Source organism: Pongo pygmaeus, chromosome 20 (assembly GCF_028885625.2).
Source record: "Pongo pygmaeus isolate AG05252 chromosome 20, NHGRI_mPonPyg2-v2.0_pri, whole genome shotgun sequence".
Classification (NCBI taxonomy): Eukaryota; Metazoa; Chordata; class Mammalia; order Primates; family Hominidae; genus Pongo; species Pongo pygmaeus.
Genome location: NC_072393.2, coordinates 37,940,969 through 37,968,687, shown reverse-complemented (window position 1 = coordinate 37,968,687; position 27,719 = coordinate 37,940,969). Strand labels below are relative to the sequence as shown.

The 27,719-nt window shown below is 43.8% G+C and overlaps 1 protein-coding gene across 3 annotated transcripts in view; it reads right to left on the bottom strand.

Moving 5' to 3' along the window:
- Nucleotides 1–27,719, bottom strand: part of TDRD12 (tudor domain containing 12) — a 105,655-nt gene that overhangs the window by 30,903 nt on the left and 47,033 nt on the right. For 2 of the 3 annotated variants that reach the window (XR_010124887.1, XM_063657493.1), the window contains exons 9-14: nucleotides 23,972–24,069; nucleotides 23,289–23,365; nucleotides 19,582–19,662; nucleotides 6,221–6,281; nucleotides 5,728–5,832; nucleotides 1,984–2,169 (exon numbers count right to left, since the gene is read on the bottom strand). Coding sequence is in view for 2 of the 3 variants with exons in the window: in XM_063657493.1 (XP_063513563.1) it covers nucleotides 1,984–2,169; nucleotides 5,728–5,832; nucleotides 6,221–6,281; nucleotides 19,582–19,662; nucleotides 23,289–23,365; nucleotides 23,972–24,069 (608 nt within the window). In the remaining variant the exon portion in view is untranslated. Of the gene's footprint in view, nucleotides 1–1,983; nucleotides 2,170–5,727; nucleotides 5,833–6,003; nucleotides 6,139–6,220; nucleotides 6,282–19,581; nucleotides 19,663–23,288; nucleotides 23,366–23,971; nucleotides 24,070–27,719 lie in introns of those variants that run through there. The other variant, XM_054464676.2, reaches the window with a different exon arrangement.

Below are 27,719 nucleotides of genomic sequence, written 5' to 3'. Positions count from 1 at the left end.
ACAGGCCTGAAAGCAGGCTCACCATGGAGGCGTGGAGAAAGCTGGGTGCCACAGGGACGAGACCTGGACATCCCTTTCTGCCCCGAGCCTGGGTTTGGCCTCAATATAAGCGACTTCTCATCAGTTGCTTCTCATTAGTCTGCTGCTAAGTAATTTGGGAGATAGAAACATATCCATTAATTTGATTAAATCAATTCATAGTAACAGATGTAACTTTTTTTTTTTTTTTTGAGATGGAGTTTGGCTCTTCTTGCCCAGGCTGGAGTGCAATGGTGCGATCTTGCCTCACCACAACCTCCGCCTCCCAGGTTCAAGCAATTCTCCTGCCTCAGCCTCTCGAGTAGCTGGAACTACAGACGTGTGCCACCATGCCCAGCTAATTTTTGTATTTTTAGTAGAGACAGGGTTTCACTATGTTGGCCAGGATAGTCTCGATCTTGATCTCATGATCCGCCTGCCTCGGTCTCCCAAAGTGCTGGATTACAGGCATGAGCCACCGCGCCCAGCCAACAGATGCAATTTTCTAAAGGGAAATCATAAAACTGCATGGCATGGTTAGAAAAATGAGCTAGTATCTTTTCTAACTGCAACCCTATGTCTTCTTACTGCTGTTTTTCACTGGTGGAGCCCCATCTGAGTACTCTCAGTGCCAGGCCCCGAGATGCAGGTTCCACACCCATCAGGCCCCTAACAGCCACAAACCAGCAGCACAGGGCCATGCCCTGCATCATTTACCTTCACACCACTCCTCTCTTTCCCACCACCTCTTTCTCGGTGAAATGGTTTAGCTCTGTATCCCCACCCAAATCTCACGTTAAATGTAATCCCCAGTGTTGGAGGTGGGGGCTGGTGGGGGGTGATTGGATCATGGGGGCAGTTTCTCATGAATGGGTTGGCACTGTCCTCTTGGTGCTGTTCTTCTGAGATCTAGTGTTTAAAGGTATGTGGCACCTCCCCTGCTCCTGCTCCAGCCATGTGTCACACCTGCTCCCCCTTAGACTTCTGCCATGATTGTGAGTTTCCTGAGGCTCCTGCAGAAGCTGAGCAGATGCCAGCATCATGCTTCCGCTCCAGCCTGCAGAACCATGAGCCAGTTAAGCCTCTCTTCTTTATAAATTACCCAGCCTGAGGTATTTATAGCAATGCTAGAACAGACTTAATACAGTTATTCTGAGGTTTTCCCACATGGGAAAAGTTAAGAAGGATTATGAAGCAGGGTGGGGAGCTAGGAAATGACTGGCAGACCATGGGACAAGGCAGCGGAAGCTCAGACGTCAACCCCACTCCTAGCCCTGTCAGTGGGAAATTTACCCCAGTAACTCTTCCTGAGCCTCATTTTCTCCTCCATGAAATGGTGAGAACAATACCCATCTCATGCTGCTACTGTGATGGTTAGATAGACTCAGGTCTGTGACAGCGTTTTAGACACTCGATATCCATTTTTTCTTTTTTCTTTTTTTTTCTGAGACGGAGTTTTGCTCTTGTTGTCCAGGCTGGAACACAACGGTATGATCTTGGCTCACTGCAACCTTCGCCTCCCAGGTTCAAGTGATTCTCCTGCCTCAGCCTCCCAAGTAGCTGGGATTACAGGCACGCCACCATGCCCACCTAATTTTTCTGTTTTTAGTAGAGACAGGGTTTCACCATGTGGCCAGGCTGGTCTCGAACTCCTGACCTCAGATGATCCGCCTGCCTCGGCCTCCCAAAGTGCTGGGATTACAGGCGTGAGCCACCGCACCCGGCCTCAATATCCATTTCTAAAAGCCTCAGCCAATGGCCCACAACTAGAGGCTCCAGGTGAGAATCAATATGAGTGCATCAGTAATTGGAATGGGAAAGGACACTTTCCCATAGGACAGTTTCTGGCCTGGAAGTTTGAAAACCAAACTGAGTAACAGATGACCTTCCTCAAAGGTGAGGTGTATAATTTTAAAATAAATATTTAACCCATTTGGTTGTGAGGCAAAACTGTCTTTGACTTACTCCATTTCTACTTGGTAATGACTTATAGCAGGCTCCTGTTTGCAAAACTGTCAACACTGGTAGGAGGTAGAGCAAAGGGTTGCTTTCACAATGAGAAATGACAACCACATCACAGCCACGCGCTATGGGAGGCCAAGAGTAAGATTCAGTGTGGCTGGGGCCCGGAAACTTATTTCTTTGAAGAGCCTACAAAACAGAAACAACCAGAAACCAAAATAAGGTAGAGAAAGCTAACAAAAACTCCACTGCATAGCTCATTTCATCCCAATAAGCACTACACATTGCCAAACCCAGTATTTCCCAAGCCCTAACTTGTTAAGTTTCCCCAAATCTTTTCTCAGTACCAACCTCCTATTAAAAGACTGTTGCTTTTTCTCCTATTAAGACTCCCATTAAAAGATTCTTGCTAGGCAGGGCACGGTGGCTCATGCCTGTAATCCCAGCACTTTGGGAGACCAAGGTGGGTGGATCACCTGAGGTCAGGAGTCTGAGATCAGCCTGGCCAACATGGTGAAACCCCATCTCTACCAAAAACACAAAATTAGCTGAGTGTGGTGGTGCATGCTTATAATCCCAGCTACTCAGGAGGCTGAGGCAGGAGAATCACTTGAACACAGGAGGCAGAGGATGCAGTGAGCCAAAACTGCACCACTGCACTCCAGCCTGGGTGACAGAGTGAGGCTAAATCTCATAAAAAAAAAAAAAAAAAAAAAAAAAGGCCAGGCACAGTGGCTCATGTCTGTAATCCCTGCACTTTAGGAGGCCAAGGCGAGCAGATCACCTGAGGTCGAGAGTTCAAGACCAGCCTGACCAACATGCAGAAACCTTGTCTCTACTAAAAATAGAAAATTAGCCAGTCGTGGTTTCAGGCACCTGTAATCCTAGCTACATAGGAGGCTGAGGCAGGAGAACGACTTGAACCCGGGAGGCAGAGGTTGTGGTGAGCCGAGATCACGCCACTGCACTCCAGCCTGGGCAACAAAAGCAAAACTCCGTCTCAAAAAAGAAAAAAAAAAGATTCTTGCTTTAGTTTTGTAAATTAAAAGGATCCAATAGATGGCCCATTGACAGGAACTTAAAGTTCACCGGATCAAAGATGTGGCTTTTCCTCCTCATTCTCCTAATAAACTGCCAGTCCATCAGCTTCACTTGTAAAGCTTTTTATAAGATAGACTTTTATTTGCTTATTTTTCTATGTAACTGTCACTAAAGCCCAAATGTTCCAATAGAGTTCTCCACCCACATGGATAGGATCTTCCAAATGGCTGAGCTCATCAGCACCATGAGCTCTGTGAGGTCCTCTCGAGTCCTGAGCCCTAGCTGCAGTCAGGCAGGACCCACCATGCTCTGCACCTGGTATTGAGCAACTATCCTGGGATCATCCTTCACCATCACCCTTTGTCTGCAAACCCATGTGGTCATCTTTCTCGGGTTACTTCTTTGTTTTGGTAGAGAACATATTTTAATATCTTCTTGACAAAGGTTGGAAGGGAAGTACTTTTTTAAAGACTCTGTATGTCTGCAAATGTCTTCACTCTACCCTTACACTCCATCCACAGTTTGAGTAAGGACCTCTGGTTGGAAAGAGCTTTTTATCAGAATTATTATTATTATTATTGGAGACAGAGTCTCGTTCTGTGCCCAGGCTGGAGTGCAGTGGCACGATCTTGGCTCACTGCAACCTCCGCCTCCCAGGTTCAAGAGATTTCCATGTCTCAGCCTCCTAAGAGACTGGGACTACAGGCACGTGCCACCACACCCAGCTAATTTTTTGTATTTTGGTAGAGACAGGATTTCACCATGTTGCCCAGGCTGGTCTCGAACTCCTGAGCTCAGGCAATCTGCACCTCAGCCTCCCAAAGTGCTAGGATTAAAGGCGTGAGCCACCGCGCCCGACCTCATCAGAATTTTGACATCAATGCTCATTTGGTGCATTGTGGAGACATCTGAAGCCATTCTGATTCCTGGTCCAGTGTGTAGGACCAGTTTCATCTCTCTTGAAGCCTTCATAATCTTTAGATTCCCTCAACTTAGATGCTTCAGAATCTCTTTCTTCAGCAGTTGTGCTGGGCCTGTGATGGGTAGGCCCTCTTAATCTGGAAATTCTTGTTCATTAGGTCCAGAAAATGTTCCTATGTTAATCTTCAGAAAATGTCCTACCATCTTCCTTCATTCTTCCTAGAAAGCCCATTTTCAGATACTGGACCTCAAACTGACCCTCAAAAATTTTTCCTCCTATTTCCGTCTCTTTGCCTTTTTCCTCTACTTTCTGAGTTAGCTTCTCTTTTATATCTCAAACATACTAGTGATTTTTACATTTTTCTATATTTTGAATTTCCAAGAACCTTTTTTTCTGCCTGTTCCTTTTTAAAATATCCTATTTTCAATATCCCCAGAGAGAAAACATTACATCCCTTTAACAGTAAGCTGTTAGAGATGCAATGTCTTCTCTCTGGGTATATTTATTCTCTCTGGGGATATTTATTCTCTCTGGGGATATTTATTCTCTAACATTTTCTCCTCCTCACTGCATTGTTTGTTTCCTTGAGAGTTTGTTTTGGTCTTTTTTTTTTTGAGACAGAGTCTTGCTCTATCGCCCAGGCTGGAGTTCAGTGGCACAATCTCAGCTCACTGCAACCTCCGCGTCCTGGGTTCAAGTGATTCTCTTGCCTCAGCCTCCCAAGTAGCTGGGACTACAGGCATGTACCACCACGCCTGGCAAATTTTTGTATTTTTAGTAGAGACGGGGTTTCACCATGTTGGCCAGGCTGGTCTCAAACTCCTGACCTCAGGTGATCTGCCTGCCTTGGCCTCCCAAAGTGTTAGGATTACAGGTGTGAGCCAACGCACCCAGCCCGGTCTTTTTTTTTTTTTTTAAGGTGAAGGCTTTCTTCAAATGCCCATGATCCCTGATGTCTGTTCATGGTGGAGAGCAAGACACTAACACCCAACTGGAGGCTTTGGGGACTCTTGTCATCACATGAGTGTCACCTCACTGCAGAAAGGCAGGGTAGCAAGCAGGCCCTGTTCGTGGGAGAATTCTAAATAGCATCATCTGAAGGTCATTTCTCTAGAGCCATTCAAATTTCTCCAAAAAGAGCCTCCAACCTTGCTGCTCAGAACAATACAAGCTGGCTGTGGGTGCTCAGGAGACAGAGCTGGTGGTTCATGCTCCCCTCACAAAGCGCTCCTTCCCTGCAGAGGCAGCCACACTCTGTCTCCTGCTTTCATCTTCTAAGACTGTGGAATCTGCCCACTTCTCTCTCACACTATTTGTCCTGGTTGTTTTATCTTCCTATCTTAAAAAATTTTTTTTAACTTTTTTTAATCAGGAAAAAAGTAGATAAACATGTATGATTAATTTTCCAAATGAAACCATATGTGTGTAAGACAATTTTGAAAAGAACGGTGGGGGAGTGCATTACAATTGCCCTGGTGGCCTGCTGCTCCTCCCACAGCCCTGTCCACGGGCAGCCTGGAAACCTGACTGCAGAAGGAGCTCACAGTTACACAGCAGCTGCCTCACAAAACAATCACTCACTCACTTCTAAGAAGCTAACTTGGATTTAAGAATAAATGAGAAATTAGGCCGAGTATGGTGGCTCATGCCTGTAATCTCAAATAAAGAGAATTTCAAAAGCAAAGAAATTATACAATGCAACCTTACAGCCATTTATTTCAAAATCCTTCTCTATTAGAAAAAGTTGGCATTCTTGATAAATTCAGTTTTACAAGCACTTTTACCTTCTTCAGGTCTGCTGACAGCGGCGACGAGCCAATGGTTAAGCAGGGCTCGATCTTGTTCCGGAGCACTGCCATGGGCGGCTGCAGGCCCTTCAGCTTCTGCAACTGAGAGAACATGTGCATTAGATAACCAGTGTCTGCCCTGAGGCGTCAGCACAGGAGATCAAGAACTTCACGGAAATGAAGAAAATACAGATTTCAATGTAAACACCTGGGTATATGTGCGTACTTAAAAAAAAAAAAAAAAAAAAAGAAAAGAAAAAAAAACCACCAAACTACCAAAAGGAAGATCGTTTATTATCCAAAAAACAAGGAAAAATTTCTCAGAAGCAACAATCCATTCGATCGTTTCTAAAAGGATGTCTTCAGGTTAAGTCTCCCATCTAAGGAGTTTCTCTTCTAATCTCAAGTCTGGAGGGAGGAAGGAGAAGGATTTAAAGAATAAACAGTTTTTTCTCTCTTTTTATTTTACTTTTTTTAGGGCCTGTAATACCTGCTGGAGATCAGAGATTCCGTCAGCTCTCAAAGGATCAGGATTTAAAAACTGCAGTAATCTGTAAGATAGTTAAAAGAAGAATATGAAGAAAAAGGTGTTTCCGTTTCCTCAGTTGAGCTATTCTTTTAGTTCTTCCTTGATAGAGATAGCAGGGGCTGCACAGCCCAAGGCTCAGTTGTACAACCACTGCCTGTTCTGTTCTGCTTGGTTTATGAGGCATGAGGGCCTGTACCTGTGCTGCCACAACCCTGCCACCACCCATGTCCCCCTGAGAGTATCTGAGGGTCCCCAGCCAAGCTCAGGAACCACTAGTGTACTTTACTATCTTTATTTTATGGATGAGAAAACAAGACCACATAGGACTTGTCCACAATCACCTCTGCTGAGAGGAGAAGTAATTTGAAACTGCTTTCCTCTAGATCCAGCCCAACCCCAACATGGGTAAGGCCAGTGGCAGTCACAGAGAAGTCACAAGGCACAGACATGGTGGGGACTCCAGGATAAAGACGGTGGGTTACACACATGGCAAACTGCACTCCTTCCTAAAGCCCCATTCCTGTAAACGCATTTTTTCTTTTTTCTTCTTTTTTTTTTTTTTTTTGAGATGGAGTTTCGCTCTTGTTACTCAGGCTGGAGTACACTGGCGTGATCTCAGCTCACTGCCACCTCTGCCTCCCAGGTTCAAGAGATTCTCCTGCCTCAGCCTCCCAAGTAGCTGGGATTACAGGCATCCACCACCACACCCAGCTAATTTCTGTGTTTTTAGTAGAGACAGGGTTTCATCATTGTTGTCCAGACTGGTCTCAAACTCCTGACCTCAGGTGACCCACCTGCCTTGGCTTCCCAAAGTGCTGGGATTATAGGCGTGAGCCACTGTGCCCGGCCCTGTAAATGGACTTTTAAATGCAAAAGCCACAAGACCCAACTGTCATCAGCTGATGAATGGGTACATGAAATACACTCCATGCACACAATGGAATATAAGTCAGTCATGAAAAGGCATGCTGTGCTCGTTTATGACATGGCAGAGGTGAGCCTTGGAAACACTGTGTGCAGTGAAACCAGCATCACCAAGGCCCACCCACCGTATGATCCCATCAATATGAAATGTCCTGAACAGGCAAACCCATAGAGACTGAAAGCAGACAGCTGGCTACCAAAGGATGTGGAGGGAGCAAAATGGAGAGTGACCGCTAATGGATATGGACTTACTTGTGTGGTTGCAAACTCTGTGAATACACTAAAAATCACTGAATTGTACACTTGAAAAAAGGGTACATGAATCATATTTCAAAGCAGCTATGTTTTAGAGACAATACTCCAGAACAGAATGTTGGAAGCTAAAAAACAGATGGACAAACTGGTAACAGCCCCAAGACAGTTGAATCTGAGCCAGCCATGGGAGGCCTGACCCTATCTGCAGAGAACAACCTTCAGAAAGCTTAGGAATTAGGGGCAGGCTCCCTGGCTGCAACAGTGTGGCAGAGTGGGGAACCTCTGCATCACCTTACACTGCTCCACACCAGACCGCCACTCACCCCAACCCTAGGAAGGCCAGGGGCTGATTCTCTGGAGAGGATAAAGCAGAACTCTCAGGACTCGGGGCTGTAGGCCTAGCTGCAAACAGAGGTGCTGAACTGAAAAGAGGGAGGCTAAGCACACACAGGACAGTGAGACCCAGCCTGTGCCTCCCACTCAGCTCCTAGGACACAGGCAGGTCTTTAGCTCCGGGGGCCAGAGACAGGAGAAGCCTTCCCTTGGGCATCTGGATGGAATTCAGAGGTCCCTGCACTCACAGCAGCTCGCTCCCCAGTGAGACCCACAGCCCACAGGCTTGGTACACTCAGAGACCCTCACCGGCTCACTGGGCCTCTACGTTGAAATACAGGCAGACAGTCGAGGACCGCATGACGTCTAAGGAAAGCCTCCAACCTTAAAAACCGAGTAATGCACCCTGCAAAAAAAGAAACAGTGTAGAGAGAAGAAAACTCCCCCACCAAAATCATTAGTCTCCTTAGAGAAATGAGAGAAACTATCATATATGTGAAACGAGGACAGGACACTATCAGAGAGAAAAGAGAACAAAAGGAAAACCCTTGCAAATTAAAAACGTGATATTAGAAATAAAAAACACAATAAAATGAGTAGAGGACAAAATTGTAAAATCATTCCAAAAAGTAAAGCAGGCTGGGTGTGGTGGCTCACACCTGTAATCCCAGCCTTTTGGGAGGCCAAGGCAGGCAGATCACTTGAGGTCAGGAGTTTGAGACCAGCCTGGCCAATACAGTGAAACCCTGTCTCTACTAAAAATACAAAAATCAGTCAGGTGTGGTGGCAGGCACCTGTAATCCCAGACTGAGGCAGGAGAATCACTTGAACCCAGGAGGCAGAAGTTGCAGTGAGCCGACATCGCACCACTGCACTCCAGCCTGGGCGAAAGAGCGAGACTCCATTTCAAAAAAACAAAAAGAAAAAAAAAAAGAAGAAGAAGAAGAAAAGAAAAAAAAGTAAAGCAAAAGGACAAAGAGATTAAAAAAAGAGCAGGCACTTCCAAGATGGCCAAATAGGAACAGCTCCAGTCGATAGCTCTCAGTGAGATCGACGCAGAATATGGGTGATTTCTGCATTTCCAACTGAGGTACCTGGTTCATCTCACTGGGACTGGTTGGACAGTGGGTGCAGCCCATGGAAGTGAGCTGAAGCAGGGTGGGGTGTCGTCCCACCCGGGAAGCACAAGGGGCTGGGGGATTTCCCTTTCCTAGCCAAGGGAAGCTGTGACTGACTGTACCTGGAGGAGCAGTACACTCCTGCCTAAATACTGCACTTTTCCCACAGTCTTCACAACCTGCAGACCAGGAGATTGCCTCCCGTGCCTGGCTCGGCGGGTCCCACGCCCATGGATCCTTGCTCGCTGCTAGTGCAGCAGTCTGAGATCGACCTGGGATGCGGGAGCTTGGTGTGGGGAGGGGTGTCCACCATTGCTGAGGTTGAGTAGGTGGTTCTATGCTCACAGTGTAAACAAAGCGGCAGGGAAGCTCAAACTGGGTGGAGCCCACTGCAGCTCAGCAAGGCCTACTGCCTCTCTAGATTCCACCTCTGCGGGCAGGGCATATCTGACCCAAAGGCAGCAGACAGCTTCTCCAGACTTAAACGTCCTTGCCTGACAGCTCTGAAGAGAGCAGTGGTTCTCCCAGCACGGCACTTGAGCTCTGATAATGGACAGACTGCCTCCTCAAGTGGGTCTCTGACTCATGTGTAGCCTGACTGGGAGACATCTCCCAGTAGGGGCCGACAGACACCTCATACAGGCGGGTGTCCCTCTGGGATGAAGCTTCCAGAGGAAGGATCAGGCAGCAATATTTGCGATTCTGCAGCCTCCGCCCAGGGAAACAGGGTCTGGGGTGGACCTCCAGCAAACTCCAACAGACCTGCAGCTGAGGGGCCTGTCTGTTAGAAGGAAAACTACCAAACAGAAAAGAATAGCATCAACATCAACAAAAAGGACATCTACACCAAAACCTCATTTGTAGCTCACCAACATCAAAGACCAAAGGTAGATAAAACCACAAAGATGGGGAGAAACCAGAGCAGAAAGGCTGAAAATTCCAAAAACCAGAACGTCTCTTCTACTCCAAAGGAACACAACTCCTCGCCAGCAACAGAACAAAACTGGATGGAGAATGAGTTTGATGAGTTGACAGAAGTAAGCTTCAGAAGGTCGGTAATAACAAACTTCTCTGAGCTAAAGAAGCATGTTCTAACCCATGGTAAGGAAGCTAAAAACCTTGAAAAAAGGTTAGATGAATGGCTAACTAGAATAACCACTGTAGAGAAGAGCTTAAATGACCTGAGGGAGCTGAAAACCACAGTACGAGAACTTCGTGATGCATGCACAAGCTTCAACAGCCAATTCGGTCAAGTGGAAGAAAGCATATCGTGATTGAAGGTCAAATTAATGAAATAAAGTGAGAAGACAAGATTAGAGAAAAAAGAGTAAAAAGAAATGAACAAAGCCTCCAAGAAATATGGGACTATGTGAAAAGACCAAATCTACGTTTGATTGGTGTACCTGAAAGCAATGGGGAGAATGGTGCCAAGTTAGAAAACACTCTTCAGGATATTATCCAGGAGAACTTCCCCAACCTAGCAAGGCAGGCCAACATTCAAATTCAGGAAATACAGAGAACACTACAAAGATACTCTTCGAGAAGAGCAACCCCAAGACACACAATTGTCAGATTCACCAAGGTTGAAATGAAGGCAAAAATGTTAAGGGCACCCAGAGAGAAAGCTCAGGTTACCCACAAAGGGAAGCCCATCAGACTAACAGTGGATCTCTCTGCAGAAACTCTATAAGCCAGAAGAGAGTGGGGGCCAATATTCAACATTCTTGAAAAGAATTTTCAACCCAGAATTTCATATCCAGCCAAATTAAGCTTCATAAGTAAAGGAGAAATAAAATCCTTTAAGACAAGCAAATGCTGAGAGATTTTGTCACCACCAGGCCTGCCTTCCAAGAGCTCCTGAAGGAAGTACTAAACATGGATAGGAACAAATGGTACCAGCCACTGCAAAAACATGCCAAATTATAAAGACCATCGACACTATGAAGAAACTACATCAATTAATGGGTAAAATAACCAGCTAGCATCATAATAACAGGATCAAATTCACACATAACAATATTAACCTTAAATGTAAATGGGCTAAATGCCCCCAATTAAAAGACACAGACTGTCAAATTGGATAAAGAGTCAAGACCCATCAGTGTGCTGTATTCAGGAGACTCATCTCACAATTAAAGACATACATAGGCCCAAAATAAAGGGATGGAGGAAGATCTACTAAGCAAATGGAAAGCAAAAAAAAAAAAAAAAAGATCAAAAAACATAAAGAACGCCATTACATAATAGTAAAGGTATCAATTCAACAAGAAGAGCTAACTAGATTCATAAAGCAAGTTCTTAAGAGACCTACAAAGAGATCTAGACTCCCACACAATAATAAATGGGAGACTGTAACGCCCCACTGTCTATATTAGACAGATCAACGAGACAGAAAATTAACAAGGATAGCCAGGACTTAAACTCAGCTCTGGACCAAGCCGACCTAATAGACATCTACAGAATTCTCCACCCCAAATCAACAGAATATACATTCTTCTCAGCACCACATCACACTTATTCTAAAATTGACCACATAATTGGAAGTAAAACACTCCTCAGCAAATGTAAAATAACAGAAATCACAACAAACTGTCTCTCAGACCAGAGTGCAATCAAATTAGAACTCAGGATTAAGAATCTCACTCAAAACTGCACAACTACATGGAAACTGAACCTGCTCCTGAATGACTACTGGGTACATAACGAAATGAAGGCACAAATAAAGATGTTCTTTGAAACCAATGAGAACAAAGACACAATGCATCAGAATCTCTGGGACACATTATAGCACTAAATGCCCACAAGAGAAAGCAGGAGAGATCTAAAATTGACACCCTAACATCACAATTAAGAGAACTAGAGAAGCAAGAGCAAACAAATTCAAAAGCTGGCAGAAGACAAGAAATAACTAAGATCAGAGCAGAACTGAAGGAGACAGTGACACAGAAAACCCTTCAAAAAAAAAATCCATGAATCCAGGAGCTGGTTTTTTGAAAAGATCAACAAAATAGATAAACCGCTAGCAAGACTAATAAAGAAGAAAAGAGAGAAGAATCAAATAGACACAATAAAAAATGATAAAGGGGATATTACCACTGATCCCACAGAAATACAAACTACCATCAGAGAATACTATAAACACTTATGCAAATAAACTAGAAAATCTAGAAGAAATGGATAAACTCCTGGACACATACACCCTCCCAAGACTAAACCAGGAAGAAGTCGAATCTCTGAATAGACCAGTAACAGGTTCTGAAATTGAGGCAGTAATAGCCTGCCAACCAAAAAAAGTCCAGAAACAGACAGATTCACAGCTGAATTCTACCAGAGGTAGAAAGAGGAGCTGGTACCATTCCTTCTGAAACTATTCCAATCAACAGAAAAAGAGGGAATCCTTCCTAACTCATTTTATGGGGCCAGTATCATCCTGACACCAAAGCCTGGCAGAGTCACAACAAAAAAGAGAATTTTAGGCCAATATCCCTGATGAACATCAATGCAAAAATCCTCAATAAAATACTGGCAAACCGAATCCAGCAGCACATCAAAAAGCTTATCCACCATGATCAAGTCAGCTTCATCCCTGGGATGAAAGGCTGGTTCAACATATGCACATCAATAAATGTAATCCATCACATAAACAGAACCAACAACAAAAACCACAGGATTATCTCAATAGATGCAGAAAAGGCCTTCGACAAAATTCAACAGCCTTTCATGCTAAAAACTCTCAATAAACTAGGTATCGATGGAACATATCTCAACATAATAAGAGCTATTTATGACAAACCCACAGCCAATATCATACTGAATGGGCAAAAACTGGAAGCATTCCCTTTGAAAACTGGCACAAGACAAGGATGCCCTCTCTCACCACTCCTATTTGACATAGTATTGGAAAGGCAGGGCAATCAGGCAAGAGAAAGGGCAGTACCTGGCCAGGGCAATCAGGCAAGAGAAAGCAATAAAGGGTATTCAAATAGAAAGAGAGGAAAGTCAAATTGTCTCTGTTTGCAGATGACATGATTGTATATTTAGAAAACCCCATCATCTCAGCCCAAAATCTCCTTAAGCTGATAAGCAACTTCAGCAAAGTCTCAGGATACAAAATCAATGTGCAAAAATCACAAGCATTCCTATACACCAATAACAGACAAACAGAGAGCCCAATCATGAGTGAACTCCCATTCACAATTGCTACTAAGAGAATAAAATACCTAGGAATACAACTTACAAGGGATGTGAAGGACCTCTTCAAGGAGAACTACAAACCACTGCTCAAGAAAATAAGAGAGGACACAAACAAATGGAAAAACATTCCATGCTCACGGATAGGAAGAATCAATATCATGAAAATGGTCTTACTGCCCAAAGTAATTTATAGAGTCAAAGCTATCCCCATCAAGCTACCACTGACTTTCTTCACAGAATTGGAAAAAACTACTTTAAACTTCATATGGAACCAAAAATGAGCCCACATAGCCAAGACAATCTTGGGGAAGAAGAACAAAGCTGGAGGCATCACGCTACCTGACTTCAAACTTTACTACAAGGCTACAGTAACCAAAACAGCATGGCACTGGTACCAAAACAGATATACACACCAATGGAACAGAACACAGGCCTCAGAAATAACGCCACACATCTACCGCCATCTGATCTTTGACAAACCTGACACACACAAGCAATGGGGAAAATATTCCCTATTTAATAAATGGTGTTGGGAAAACTGGCTAGCCATATGCAGAAAACTGAAACTGGACCCCTTCCTTACACCTTATACAAAAATAAACTCAAGATGGATCAAAGACTTAAACATAAGACCTAGGACCATAAAAATCCTAGAAGAAAACCTGGGCAATACCATTCAGGACACAGGCATGGGCAAAGACTTCATGTCTAAAACACCAAAAGCAATGGCAACAAAAGTCAAAATTGACAAATGGAATCTAATTAAACTAAAGAGCTTCTGCACAGCAAAAGAAACTATCATCATAACAAACAGGCAGCCTACAGAATGGTAGAACATTTTTGCAATCTATTCATCTGACAAAGGGCTAATATCCAAAATCTACAAAGAACTTAAACAAATTTACAGGAAAAAAGCAAACAACCCCATTAAAAAGTGGGCAAAGGATATGAACAGACACTTCTCAAAAGAAGGCATTTATGTAGCCAACAGACATATGAAAAAATGCTCATCGTCACTGGTCATTAGAGAAATGCAGATCAAAATCACAATGGGATACCATCTCATGCCAGTTAGAATGGCGATCATTAAAAAGTCAGGAAACAAGAGACGCTGGAGAGGATGTGGAAGAACAGGAATGCTTTTACGCTGTTGGTGGGAATGTAAATTAGTTCAACCATCATGGAAGACAGTGTGGTGATTCCTCAAGGATCTAGAACCAGAAATACCATTTGACCCAGCAAACCCATTACTGGGCATATACCCAAAGGATTATAAATCATTCTACAATAAAGACACATGCACATGTATGTTTACTGTGGCACTATTCACAACAGTAAAGACTTGGAACCAACCCAAATGTCCATCAGTGATAGACTGGATTAAGAAAATGTGGCACATATATGCCATGGAATACTATGCAGCCATAAAAAAGGATGAGTTCATGTCCTTTGCAGGGACAGGGATGAAGCTGGAAACCATCATTCTCAGCAAACTATCACAAGATCAGAAAACCAACCACCACATGTTCTCACTCCTAAGTGGGAGGTGAACAATGAGAATGCATGGACACAGGGAGGGGAACATCACACACTGGGGCCTGTGGGGGGTGGGGGGCTAGGGGAGGGATAACAATAGGAGAAATACCTAATGTAGGTGATGGGTTGATGGGTGCAGCAAACCACCATGGCACATGTATACCTATGTAACAAAACTGCACGTTCTGCACATTGTAACCCAGAACTTAAAGTATAATTTTAAAAAAAAGGAAGAAGAAAAATATATTTTATAAAATTACTCAACCAATTCAGGAGGTTCAACATACGAGTCACAGAGGTTCTTAAAAGAAGACAGAGAACACGGAGCACAAGAGAACAATGAAAAAGTCAAGAGAATTTCCCAGGGGTAAGGGACATGAGGCTACACATTGGAAGGGTCCACTGAATGACAAGCATAATAAGAGAACCACACCAAGGCACAACATCAGGAAACTTCCAAACACTGGCAACAAAGGAAGATCCTATAAGCTTCCAGAGAGAGAGAAAAGGAAAGGAGTCATATATAAAGAATAAGAAATCAGAATAGAGTGGACGTCTCTACACTAGAAACTAGAAGTAGAAATGTCTTCAAAATTTATACCCAAACTATTGATCAAGTGTGAAGACAGTCTAAAAGCATTTATGCAAAGTCTCTAAAAAATTTATGTTTTGTGTCTCCCTTCCTAGAAAGCTACTAAAGGATGCTCTCCACCAAAACAAGGGAGTAAACCAAGTAAGAAAAAGATGGATGATCTGGAAAAGAGGAGATTCAATTCAAGAAAGATGCAGAGAATCTCAGGATGTTGGTGACAATGAACATGGGACGTATCAGGCACAGACCAAAGCAGGCAGAAAGGGTCTGGAGGGATGTCCGAAGACACACAAGTGAGAACCTGAGTTTAGACAACACAGGAGAATTCTGGGGATGAATCTTTAAGATAGATTAAAAACGGCCAAGCACGGTGGCTCACGCATGTAATCCCAGCACTTGGGAGGCCGAGGCAGGTGGATCTTGAGGTCAGGAAATCGAGACCATCCTGGCTAACATGGTGAAACCCTGTCTCTACTAAAAATACAAAAAAATTAGCTGGGCGTGATGGTGGGCGCCTGTAGTCCCAGCTACTTGGGAGGCTGAGGCAGGAGAATGGCGTGAACCCGGGAGGTGGAGCTTGCAGTGAGCCGAGATCGTGCCACAGCACTCCAGGCTGGGCAACAGAGCGAGACTCTATCTCAAAAAAAAAAAAAAAAAAAAAAAAAAGATAGCTTAAAAACTTAGGGAAGTGAGCCAGGCATGGTGGCACACAGTAGTCCCAGCTACTCGGGAGGTTGAGGCAGGAGGATTGCTTGAGGTCAGAAGTTTGAGACCCGCCTAGGCAACACAGTGAGACCCCATTAAAAAAAAAAAAAAAACCCAAGGAAAGAAAAAAACAAGATAATTACTAACTTCAGGTAAACCAAAAGGCTACATGAGAACAGAGAAGCAGCCGTGCTGTGTGACTGCAGAGCTCCGCAGCACTCACCTGCTCACAGCCCAGGGACAATGCACACTCATCTCACCGCAATCATGACGCAGGGAGAGTGGGGTCATGGGAAGAACAGAAGTGTGGGTGTGATTTCAAGAGGGAGGAGGAAGGGTTGTACAACAGAGCCGCGTCCTCACCACTCACTGTGTTCTTTGGCAGAGGGCTCGGGTCTGGAAGGACAGTGTCCAACCCTGGACTCAGCAGCCTGTGTGAAGGGCATTTCAGTCCAGGCTTCGACATGCACTGCTGTTCAGACTCTGATATTGAAATGGTATCACAAAGAATGTGCATATTCAGGCCAGGTGCAGTGGCTCCTGCCTGTAATCCCAGCACTTTGGGAAGCTAATGGCAGGCAGATCACCTGAGGTCAGGAGTTTGAGACCAGCCTGGCCATCATGGCGAAACCCCGTCTCTACTAAAAATACAAAAAAGTTAGCTGGGCATGGTGGCGTGCACCTGTAATCCCAGCTACTCGGGAGGCTGAAGCAGGAGAATCGCTTGAGCCCGAGAGGCGGAGGTTGCAGTGAGCCGAGATTGTACCACTGTACTCAAGCCTGGGCTACAGAGCGAGACTCTGTCTCAAAAAAATTAAAAAAAAAAAAGAAAAAGAAAAAAAGAATGGACATATTCGGAGAATTTTCCATCTTCAATCAGTGGGCAGTACAAAGCAGGCTGATGTTAAAATGTTTAAAGGAAGACAACAGAAGAATAAAGAATGAATATCACCGTAGGCACGAGGGACACAGAAGATGGAAAGACAAAGAACTGCAGAGAGAGCTCCAGGGTACATTAAATATCAGAGATGACGTGAGTGGCAAGCAGGCACCACTCCACCCTCCTAAGCTCAGGACGTCTTAACCAGTTATGAAAGTACTCCCCGCAGCACATATGGCTGCACTGTCAAAGTCCAAAATCCTCCTGAAAATAATGCTGCGAGAGTCAACACACAGAGTTGAGACTCACCCACCACCTAGCATATTTTCACGGGCTGGGCGGAAGCTGGCACCAGCTTAGAAACACGATCTCAGCCCAATCCAGGCTGCCTTGCCACCTCCAGAAGCCCTTAGCAGAACAGAGTAGTTTCTCTTGAACACCCAAAGATTAAGAGAGAATTTCACTAGGAGAGCGCTTAAACCTGGGTGTGGGCCCCGCCACTTCCTCTGCTACCCAAGTATCCAGGATTCCCAAGGGGATCCTGGTGGTATGTGATCCTGGAATGGGGCAGACTGCATCTGGGGTGACCTCTTCCAGAATGTACTGTAACTTGGGGGTTTCCAAATGAGTTATATGAAGGAACAGGCCCAAGGACAAACAAACACAACTGCTTACTGATACTTACAGGCTTGAGCAACTCCATCAGCAAGACAAAAAGACAGGAAAAGAAAACCACAGGTGTCACACAGAGGAGGCTAGTGGGACACCTGGCCCCTGGCAATGAGCCAAGGTCCCTGTGCCCCTCTGCCCACATCGTGACAGTCGTTATCATAGTCCCAAGTGAGGTTTGGGGATGTGGCAGTGCGGGTCCCTGACTGGCCATCCTTAAGGAAAGGGTGTCTCTCCTCCAGGCTGCCTTCACTATCTCGCCAGAAATGACAGCACAGGGTTCCCCAGGCTTTGGACGCAATGCAGCCAATGCAGGACCTCTGCTCAGTCAAGGGGGAGGGTCCCAGGATCACCAGGTCATCCCCGTGTCCCTAACGAACTCAAAGCCTTCTTTGATGTTTAATCTTGAACTACCTCAAAGTTCCCTGAAACCCACAGGAGACTGACAGGATAACTGATGTTGTTTAATCAGTAGGTTCTAAGTAAAGGGCATTTTAACAGAACAGGAGACAAGACAGAACTTTTTAATACGAAAATAAAAGGGAATAGAATATTCCAGGGTCATCCGGGCACAGTGGCTCACTCCTGTAATCCTAGCACTTTGGGAAGCCAAGGCGGGCGGATCACCTGAGGTCATGAGTTCGAGACCAGCCTGGCCAACATGGCAAAACCCCACCTCTACTAAAAATACAAAAATTAGCTGGATATGGTGGCACGTGCCTGTAATTCCAGCTACTCAGGAGGCTGAGGCAGCAGAATTGCTTGAACCCAGGAGGTGGAGGTTGCAGTGAGCCAAGATCACGTCATTGCACTCTAGCCTGGGTGACAGAGCAAGATTCCGTCTCCAGTTAAAAAAATAAATAAATAAATAAATAAATAATGAAAAAAGAATATTCCAGGGTTAATTTGCCAGGTTATAATTTAAAATAATAAAAGAAAGAAATAAGCTGCACGGCTAATGCAAGGCCTTCTGTTCCAAGGAAAATAACCACTGTGACAGCAAAACCTTTGGGTATTAGGGCTGAGGTTGCCCTGGAAGGGGGGTGTCAGTTAGGTGCATCAACAGCCATCCCCAACTCTGTGGGCTCCTGGAAGCTTTCAAAGCCTCACCCTTGAAATACTGGGTGGTGTCCTGTGGGGTAAGAAGCCCTGGCAGGCCATCAGCATGACCTCTGGGAAGCTGGGAAGCCCACATGGCTGCAGAGTCCACACCCTGGCTCCAACCCCCAAGGCCAACCAGTGGAAACAGCAGGACCTCCCCACCTCTGACCTGTCTCACACTTTGTCACTCTGGGAGCTCCAGGGCAGCTACAGTTAATTGGAATGTAAAACTGTTGAGGCCAATATGGTAAAAAGTATAAAAATGGCATGAGGCTGGGAACTGTGGTCATGCCTGCAATCCCAGCACTCTGAAAGGCAGAGGTAGGAGAATCATTTCAGGCCAGGACTTTGAGACCAGCCTGGGTAACATAGCGAGACCCTCGTCCTACAAAAAAAAAAAAAAAAAAAAAAAAAAAATATATATATATATATGTAAATCAGTTATGGTGGTACATGCCTATGGTCCCAGCTACTTGGGAGGCTGAGGTGGGAGGATCGCTTGAACCCAGGAGGTCGAAGCTGCAGTGAGCTGTGACTGCACCACTGCACTCCAGCCTAAATGACAGAGGAAGACCTTGTCTCAAAACGAAAATTGGTATGTAAATATTTTATAGATTACACAAGTATAAAATCAAGGCAAACTGCTCAGTTTCTCTAGCAGTGTTGCCTCAGAGAACTGGAAAGAAAGCAAAGACCAACCCAAAGAACATCAACAGCCCCAAAAGATCAACTGTATCTAATTCAATTTGTGACACTGTTCACTTCACCAAGAGAATTCAGAAGGCGAGGTAGAAAATGACTACTTACACTGGAACAAAGCTTTAAACAGAAAAATGTGCCCAAGTGGATGGAAAAGCAAAAATTAACCTCAAACCCTACAGGAGATATACTGCACATTTATTTTTTGATGGGAATGCAGGTTTGAAATTAATAATAAAATGTGTAGATTTCTCTTGTTTATAATTTTATTATAATTATTTCAATACACAATTCAGGCCAAGGAAAAAATTCTTACTTCACACAGCTATTCTTCTCATTATATTCTTTCTTCTCAGCCAATCTAAGAGGTTTCTCATTTGACTTCTGACTTAAAGCACTAGAAATGAGAAAAAAAAATTCATTAAAATTTGTGAACAGCAGCCTGGGCAACATAGCGAGTCCCCATCTCGACAAAAATAAAAAAATTAAAAATGCCAGGCATGGTGGTGTGCGCCTATAGTCCCAGCAACTCGGGAGGCCAAGGTGGGAGGATCGCTTAAGCTCAAGAGTTGGACACTGCAGTGAGCTGTGACTGCGCCACTGCACTCCAGCCTGGGCAACAAGAGCAAGATCCTGTCTCTTAAAAAAATGAAAAATTGTGAACCCCTTTACCCCAATCCTGAAAATATCTTTATTTTCTGGATTAAAAATTTAAGAAGCACCACTGAGGAACTGATTTATCTACATAAGCACATTTCTGTGAGAACTGGAGCTTAGTCCTAAAAGCATAAAAGTCACTTCTGACACTTCTGGTGCTGGTGCTGGACAGGATGGAGTAGGCCTGCCACAGCCTCTCTCCTGCTGATCACAACTAGAGATTCTGGATGAGGCCCCAACAGCAGGGGAGAGAAGTCAAACACTTGAAAAACAGAATCACCAGGACTTTCTTATCTTTTTTCTCTCTGTGTCTCTGTGTTGACCTCAAGATGACTTTGTGGCAGGTACAGACGCCAGAATCTCCAGGAGAGACTTCTTCTTTCAAGCCAGAGAAGCAGGAAGAAGTGCACTTTAAACCAGAAAGTGTGGGGAATCCCCATTGTTTTTCTTTTCTTTCCTCACTGGGCCCCAAGGCCAGCTCTGATCTTGGGGCTGCACCCAGCAACAGCAACAGCAGTGCGGTGACCTTAAACCCTCAGAGAAAACCTGCACCTGAAGCCAGAGGAACTGGGAGATGGGAGCTGTGGTCCAAAGACTGTGTGAGGAAAATCTCCATCTTTTTTCTCCCTTACTTGTTTTATTCTCAAGGTATCCCAATTCCACATTACTGCACACCAATGTCTCCAAGAGAAACTATCTGGCCAGAGGAACACGGGGAAGGAGGCCCTAGAAACTGGTAACTGTGAGGGAAATTCTGAAAAGAAAGAGAGCTGGTTCATGACCCAACACAAGCCCCAACTCGCCCCAAGCTAAGCAGATGCAGAACAGGCCCCAGGCAGCATCGAGGGCCCAGATCCTGAGCTCACACGGCCACCGCCACCCATAGATCGCAAGGCAGAACATGAAGGCCAGACCTCATGGAGGTACTGACCTCCTGCTAAGACAAACGACACCAACCAACACTCTCTAGAGAATGTTAACAGAAACCAGAATCTCACAACATAACATTCAAAATATCCAGAGTGAGTCCAAAGTTACTCAGCACACATGGGCCCAGGAAAACCAGATCGACTGCCAAGGGAAACGACAATCAGCAGGCGCCAACCTCTGGTGGCTCAGGGTGGCAATCATCGGACACTCACTCCACAAGAAGAAAAGGCCAGCACTCCCAAGTGGAAACACACAAGTTCTCAGCAAAGAAATATAAATTTTTGGAAAAAAAAACAAGGAAAATTTTAGAAATAAGAAATATAGGCTGGGCACAGTGGCTCACGCCCGTAATCCTAATATTTTGGTAACCTGAGGCGGGATGATCACTTGGTCTCAGGAATTGGAGACCAGCCAGGGCAACATAGCGAGACTCCCATCTCTACAAAAAATTAAAATGTTAGCCAGCTGTGGTGGTGTATGCCTGTAGTCCTAGCCACTTGGGAGGCTGGGGCCAGAGGATCGCTTAAGCCCAGGAGTTTAAGGCTATAGTGAGTTATGATTGCTCCACTGCACTTGAGCGCCTGGGTAACAGAGCAAGACCCTGTCTCAAAAAAATATAGATATAATAAATAGAATACTCACAGGATGGGCTCAGTAGCAGAATGTGGATGACAGAAGATAATGAATGTACAGACAGATCAGTAGAATCATTAATCTGCAGAATAGCAAGATTGAAAGGCTGAAAAAATGAACAGAGCCTCAGGGACTTTTTGGACAATATCAAAATATCTGACATTTGTTTCATCAGAGTCTCTAAAAGGAGAGGAAAAAGAGATTGGTGCAGAAAAAATATTTGTAGACATAATGACTATTTGATGTAAGAAAGCTACAAACGAAGAACATTAACGAACCCCAAGCATAAGAAATATGGTAGCAACGACAGCAAGGTATATCATGATTTTTTTTTTTTTTTTTGAGACGGAGTCTTGCTCTGTTGCCCAGGCTGGAGTGCAGTGGTGTGATCTCAGCTCACTGCAAACCCCGCCTCCCGGGTTCAAGCAATTATCATGCCTCTGCCTCCCGAGTAGCTGGGATTACAGGCACCCGCCACCATGCCCAGCTAACTTTTGTATTTTTAGTAGAGATGGGGCTTCACCATGTTGGCCAGGCTGGTCTTGAACTCCTGACCTCGGATGATCTGCCCACCTTGGCCTCCCAAAGTGCTAGGAATACAGGCGTGAGCCACCATGCCTGGCCAGTATATCATAATTAAATTGCTAAAACCAGTAATCAAAAGAAAATCTGAAAAGCAGTCAGAGGAAACGGCAGAGGAACAAAGGCACCGGTGACAGCAGAGGCGGTGCTGGGGACAATGCAAGAGAGAAGACAGTGGGGCAACATCTTTAAATAAAGTGCTGTCGACCTAGAATTCTACACCTAGCAAAGGTATCCTTTTCAAAATGAACCTAAAATGAATACTTTAAAAAAAAAAAAAAAAGCTGAAAGAGTTCATCAGCAGCAGACCTGCAATGCAAGAAATATTAAAGGAAGCCCTTAGGTGGAAGGAAAATAATGCCAGATGGAAATATGGAGCTACAAAAAGTAAAGAACACCAATGCAACCACATAGGTAAAGAGAGAAGGTATTTTTGTTAGTTAACTCTCTCTAGAATATAATTGACTATTTAAATAAAAGTGAGATAGAGTCTAGCATTTATGATGTTTGTAAAAGTACAACATATGACAACCACAGCATAAAGTCCACGACACGAGGGGAAGTGTGAAAGTCTACTTGAGTTCTTAGACCATTCAAGAAGTGGTACAACATTACATCCTTTCTGCAATTTTGTTAACATCACTGACATGTATCTTGAAGAGGACAAAGTACAGACCCAGCCTCTGATACTCACGAAACCATTCTTCTCTTTCCGCCCTGGGTAACCACCCACCGTGTGCTGCCATCTGGCCACGTGAGGCCATCCCTCTCATCAGGACCACTCCGTGCCAATCTTCAGACTGCCTTACAGAGACAACTCTGTCCAACAAGGCAAAGAGGAGACACACTCTAGGGCCACTACCAGTTTTCAGTCAACTTTGCTGTCAAGCAGGTGTCACATTTTTCCTTTAAGTTAATATGTTTAACCAAAATTTCCTGGGCCACTCTTTGAAAATGGACTATTTTGCCATCATCAATCTTATAGAACACTGTATAAGACAATATCACTCTTAAGTCTCTTGTCAATTACACTGAATTATTATTATTATTATTTTAGAGATAGAGTCTCACTCTGTCACCCAGGCTGGAGTACAGTGGTATGATCATAGCTCACTGAAGCCTCGACCTCCTGGGCTTAAGCGATCCCCCCAGCTCAGCCTCCCCAATAGCTGGGACTACAGGCAGGCGCCACCATACCCAGTTTGAATTTTCAAATCATACCTTGCTTCTGGTACATCTGGATCAGCATATATGGTTATGCCTCTTTTTGCTGGCCAGTAAGCTGAGGATTCAACATGCTGTAAAAGAAGAATTTTTTTCAGAAAGAATGTGTATGCTAGCAACATAATATACATTCTTTTGGAACCAAAATTCCATGTCAGTTATTCTCATGAACAACCATCCCAGACAGCTTTCATGCACACACAGAGATGGAGAGATAAAAAACTGGAAAGTTGGGTGATTATGCCAGCGCTATAACCACTACATTAAACATCCAAATGGCAGGCAGCTGGCATTCCAGATCATCAGTATTTAAAATGTCCTGCAATTACTTTCAACCTGTCTTGTCAAAGGGACGGAGAGCAGATTAGACTTGCACTTCAACTAGGACAATGCCCTGGAATCCCAGATTTTCACACCTTCGTTAAAAGGAGGATCAATATCCAATTTTGTAGAAAGGAAACTAGGCCGAGAACAAGAGCTTGAGATGAGGAAGCTGGAGCTACTTTCTCCTTTCAAAATAAGCAAACAAGCAAACTACATTTTCTCATGAAGAAAACTATCATGGCCAACGATTTTTTAATAGAAAACATATTTTTGGTTTCAGATAGATTTCAAAAGAGAAAATTTGAAAATTAACACTATATGAACTTTGTATTTAAAGAACATTTTTAAAATACAACCTTATTTGTATCTTTTAAAGAGATGCAATGGTGCTTCTTTTCAGATTTGTTTTTAGGTGAATCTCTCAATGAATCCATATTACATTTTACAGCTTTGTCTGCAAAATAAAAATGGTAATAAGAAAGCTACACCAAAAAGTGATATTAATAGAAAATAGGATAAAAAGGAACACAATAAAAGCAAATACTATTATAAAATCTTAATATGTTAAATTTTTGTGGAATATGAATTTGTAGTAAACCTTACTTGAGGGGATTAAATTTTAAAATCTTGTCTCAATCTTTACTGTAAAAACAATTAAAATGTTCTAAAAATTCCCATACCAGCTAATAATGGAACACAATAGTATTTTCCCAACTTGTCTGATGACATTTCCCTCAGAAGACCATGGCAACATCTCCCAACACACAGGCTCTTCTTATAACGCGACTCTGCCTCCTGCCAAGAGGTGGGCTCTATGATCCTTTCCTGTGAACCTGGGTGGGCTCATAACCAACACAGAAGTGGTGCTGCATGACTTCTAAAGCGACGTTACCAAAAGGCCACATACTCACGATCTGCGGTCTTGGACGCTCACATTTGAAGCCCAGCCATGACGCTGTGGGGAAGCAGCCACATGGAAAGGCTGCCAGGGCATTTTGGACGACAGTCCCAGCTGAGGTCCCAGCCAAAAGCCAGCATCAACTGCCAGAACGTGCCTGAGTCCTCAGATCACTGCCCCCCACTTAGTTACCGCCAGCCCTCACGTCTCCCTGTCTGAGGCCCTGGACAGTGTGGAACAAAGGCAAACCCTCCTGCCATGCCCGTTCCGAATTCCTGACCACAGAACCCATGAGCATTATAAAATGGCTATTGTTTTACCCAGCAGTCTTTTATGAGGGAAATACAGAGGCAATTCTAGAAAAGTGTCCTACTATTAATAAAAGAAACACAATTGAAATGACAAGATACGCCTTTCACCTATTAAGTAAGTCATTTAAATAAGCAGTAACACTAGAAATGTGAAATATTATAAAATGCCCTAACCCTTCTTTAAAGCAATTTGGAACCCAAGTCTGCATGTCATGTGGTCTTCTGGTTTGGAATTACATTATCAGTGTACAACCTTTTAGCCAAAAAGATAAACTCTGGAACCAGGAGTGGAGGTGGTAGTTAAAATTCGCCAAGAGAGAAATGTTCATACAAGATAAGCTCTCAAACAAAAATCACTAAGTCCACAAAGTAGTTCAATGCCATCATAAAGAGTTTAAAAAAAAAAAAAAAGGAGATTGGGAGAGAAATATCCACATCTGACGATATGAAGATAAAACATCTGTCTGAAAAGGACTTTCAAATAAACTGAATTAAAATATCCAAGAAATAAAAGAAGTAATAGTATTTATGAAACCAAACAGGCCAAGTGCAACAGCATGCCTGTAAACCCAGCACTTTGGGAGGCTGAGGTAGGTGGATCACTTGAGGTCAGGAGTTCAAGATCAGCCTGCTGAACATGGTGAAATCCTGGATATGAAAGTTATCCAGGCGTGGTGATGCACACCTGTAGTCCCAGCTACTTGGGAGGCTGAGGCAGAAGAATCACTTGAACCTGGGAAGTGGAGGTTGCAGTGAACTGAGACTGCGCCACTGCACTCCAGCCTGGGTGACAGAGTGCGACTCCATCTCAAAAAATATAAATAAATAAATAGCCTAGCACTCCCTCTCCCCTTTCTCTTTTCCTCTCTTGCCAGGTGACATGCAGCTCCTGTTCCCCTTCTGCTATGATTGGAAGCTTCCTGAGGCCTCACCATAAGCAGATGCCAGCTCTATGCTTCTTATACAGTTTGCACAACTGTAAGCCAAATAAACCTCTTTTCTTGCTAAATTACTCAGTCGCAGGTATTCCTTTACAGCAACGTGAACAAAGACACCCCCCTACTTAAAGAACTACAAAGTATATATTTGGGGAATGAGAAAAATAAACCAGTAGTACAATAATATTAATTATATAATCAACATCTACTTAGTACTTATATCAACAACTATTCTAAATGCTTTATATGAATTAACTGATTCAATTCTATGTAATAGGTACTATGTACTTTTATTGAATTCCATGTGATTTCTTTATTGGCACAATTATTTCCCCCTTTTCAGATTAGGAAAAGCAAGCACAGAAAGGTGAAATAACTTGCCCATGTTTATTTCAGCTAATAAAGAACAGATCTGGGATTCGAACCCACGCAATTCCACTCCAAAGAACTTAAAAGAAAAACTGAGTGCAAAATGTATTTACAAAACAACAAGTTAAATTAAAATTTTAGAAAACAGAACAGAAATGAAAAGAGGAGTTTAGGAAAGAAAATGTGACGTTCTTGATGTGAGGACAGACAATGATTACCTTGAAACTTCATTAGAAAGTATAAGTATATATAAAATTTAAGGCTCAGAGAAATGAAATACAATATATATAAGAGTAAAAAGGAAGAGGGGGAAAATGGTCAATTCAAGAGAAGGCAGAAAATAATAAAGAAAATAGAAAGGAAAAATATGGTCAATAGAAAACACAAAAAGAGGCCAGGCGTGGTGGTTCACGCCTGTAATCCCAACACTTCGGGAGCCCAAGGCAGGTGGATCACTTGAGGTCAGGAGTTCAAGACCAGCCCAGCCAACATGGTGAAACCCTGTCTCTACTAAAAATACAAAAATTAGCTGGGCATGGTGGCGCGTGCCTTTAATCCCAGCTACTCGGGAGGCTGAGGTGGGAGAATTGCTTAAAGCTGGGAGGCAGAGGCTGCAGTCGGCCATGATCTCACTGCCTGCAGTGAGCCACTGCACTCCAGCCTGGGTGACACAGCGAGACTCTGTCTTTAAAAAAAAAAAAAAACGAACACACACCCACAAAATGAGATGATGAAAAGACATCCAAAAATATATTAAATCACAACAAGGCTGGGCACAGTGGCTCATGCCTGTAATCCCAACACTTTGGGAGGCTGAGGCGGGTGGATCACCTGAGGTCGGGAGTTTGAGACCAGCCTGACCAACATGGACAAACCCCGTCTCTACTAAAAATACAAAATTAGCCAGGTGTGGTGGCGCGTGCCTGTAATCCCAGCTACTGGGGAGGCTGAGGCAGGAGAATCACTTGAATCCAGGAGGCGGAGGTTGTGGTGAGCTGAGATCATGCCACTGCACTCTAGCCTGGGCAATGAGATCAAAATTCTGTCTTTAAAAAAAAAAAAAAATCACAATAAATGTATGTGACTTCTTAAAGAATCATAAGTGGCACTCATAATAAGAGAAATGCAAATGCAAACTCATCTAAGATACTATTTCTCACTGCAAACTGAAAAAGATCCAAAAACTTGAAACTCTCTGCTGGTGAGGCTATGGGCAAACAGGCAGTCTCCTAGATTCCCATGAGACTCCCAGATTATATAGGACCCACAGCACCTGGCAACAGAGATAAAACCATTCTTTGACCAGAAACCCTTCTTCCAGGAATCTACCTTGAAGATGCAGCTCCACAAATACAAAACAATATGTAGTGGAACAACTGGATGCCCACATGGAAAAAACAAGACCAAATCCTGACCCTTACCTCACATCACTAACTTGAGATGGATCCTAGAATTAAATGTAAAAGCCAAAAGCAGAAAATACAGAGAAAGCAAAGATTTCTTAAATAGGACATAAAATCCTAAAAGAAAAAGGATTAGCTAGACTTTACCAAAAATCAAAAATTTCTCCTCTGAAAAATACCATTAA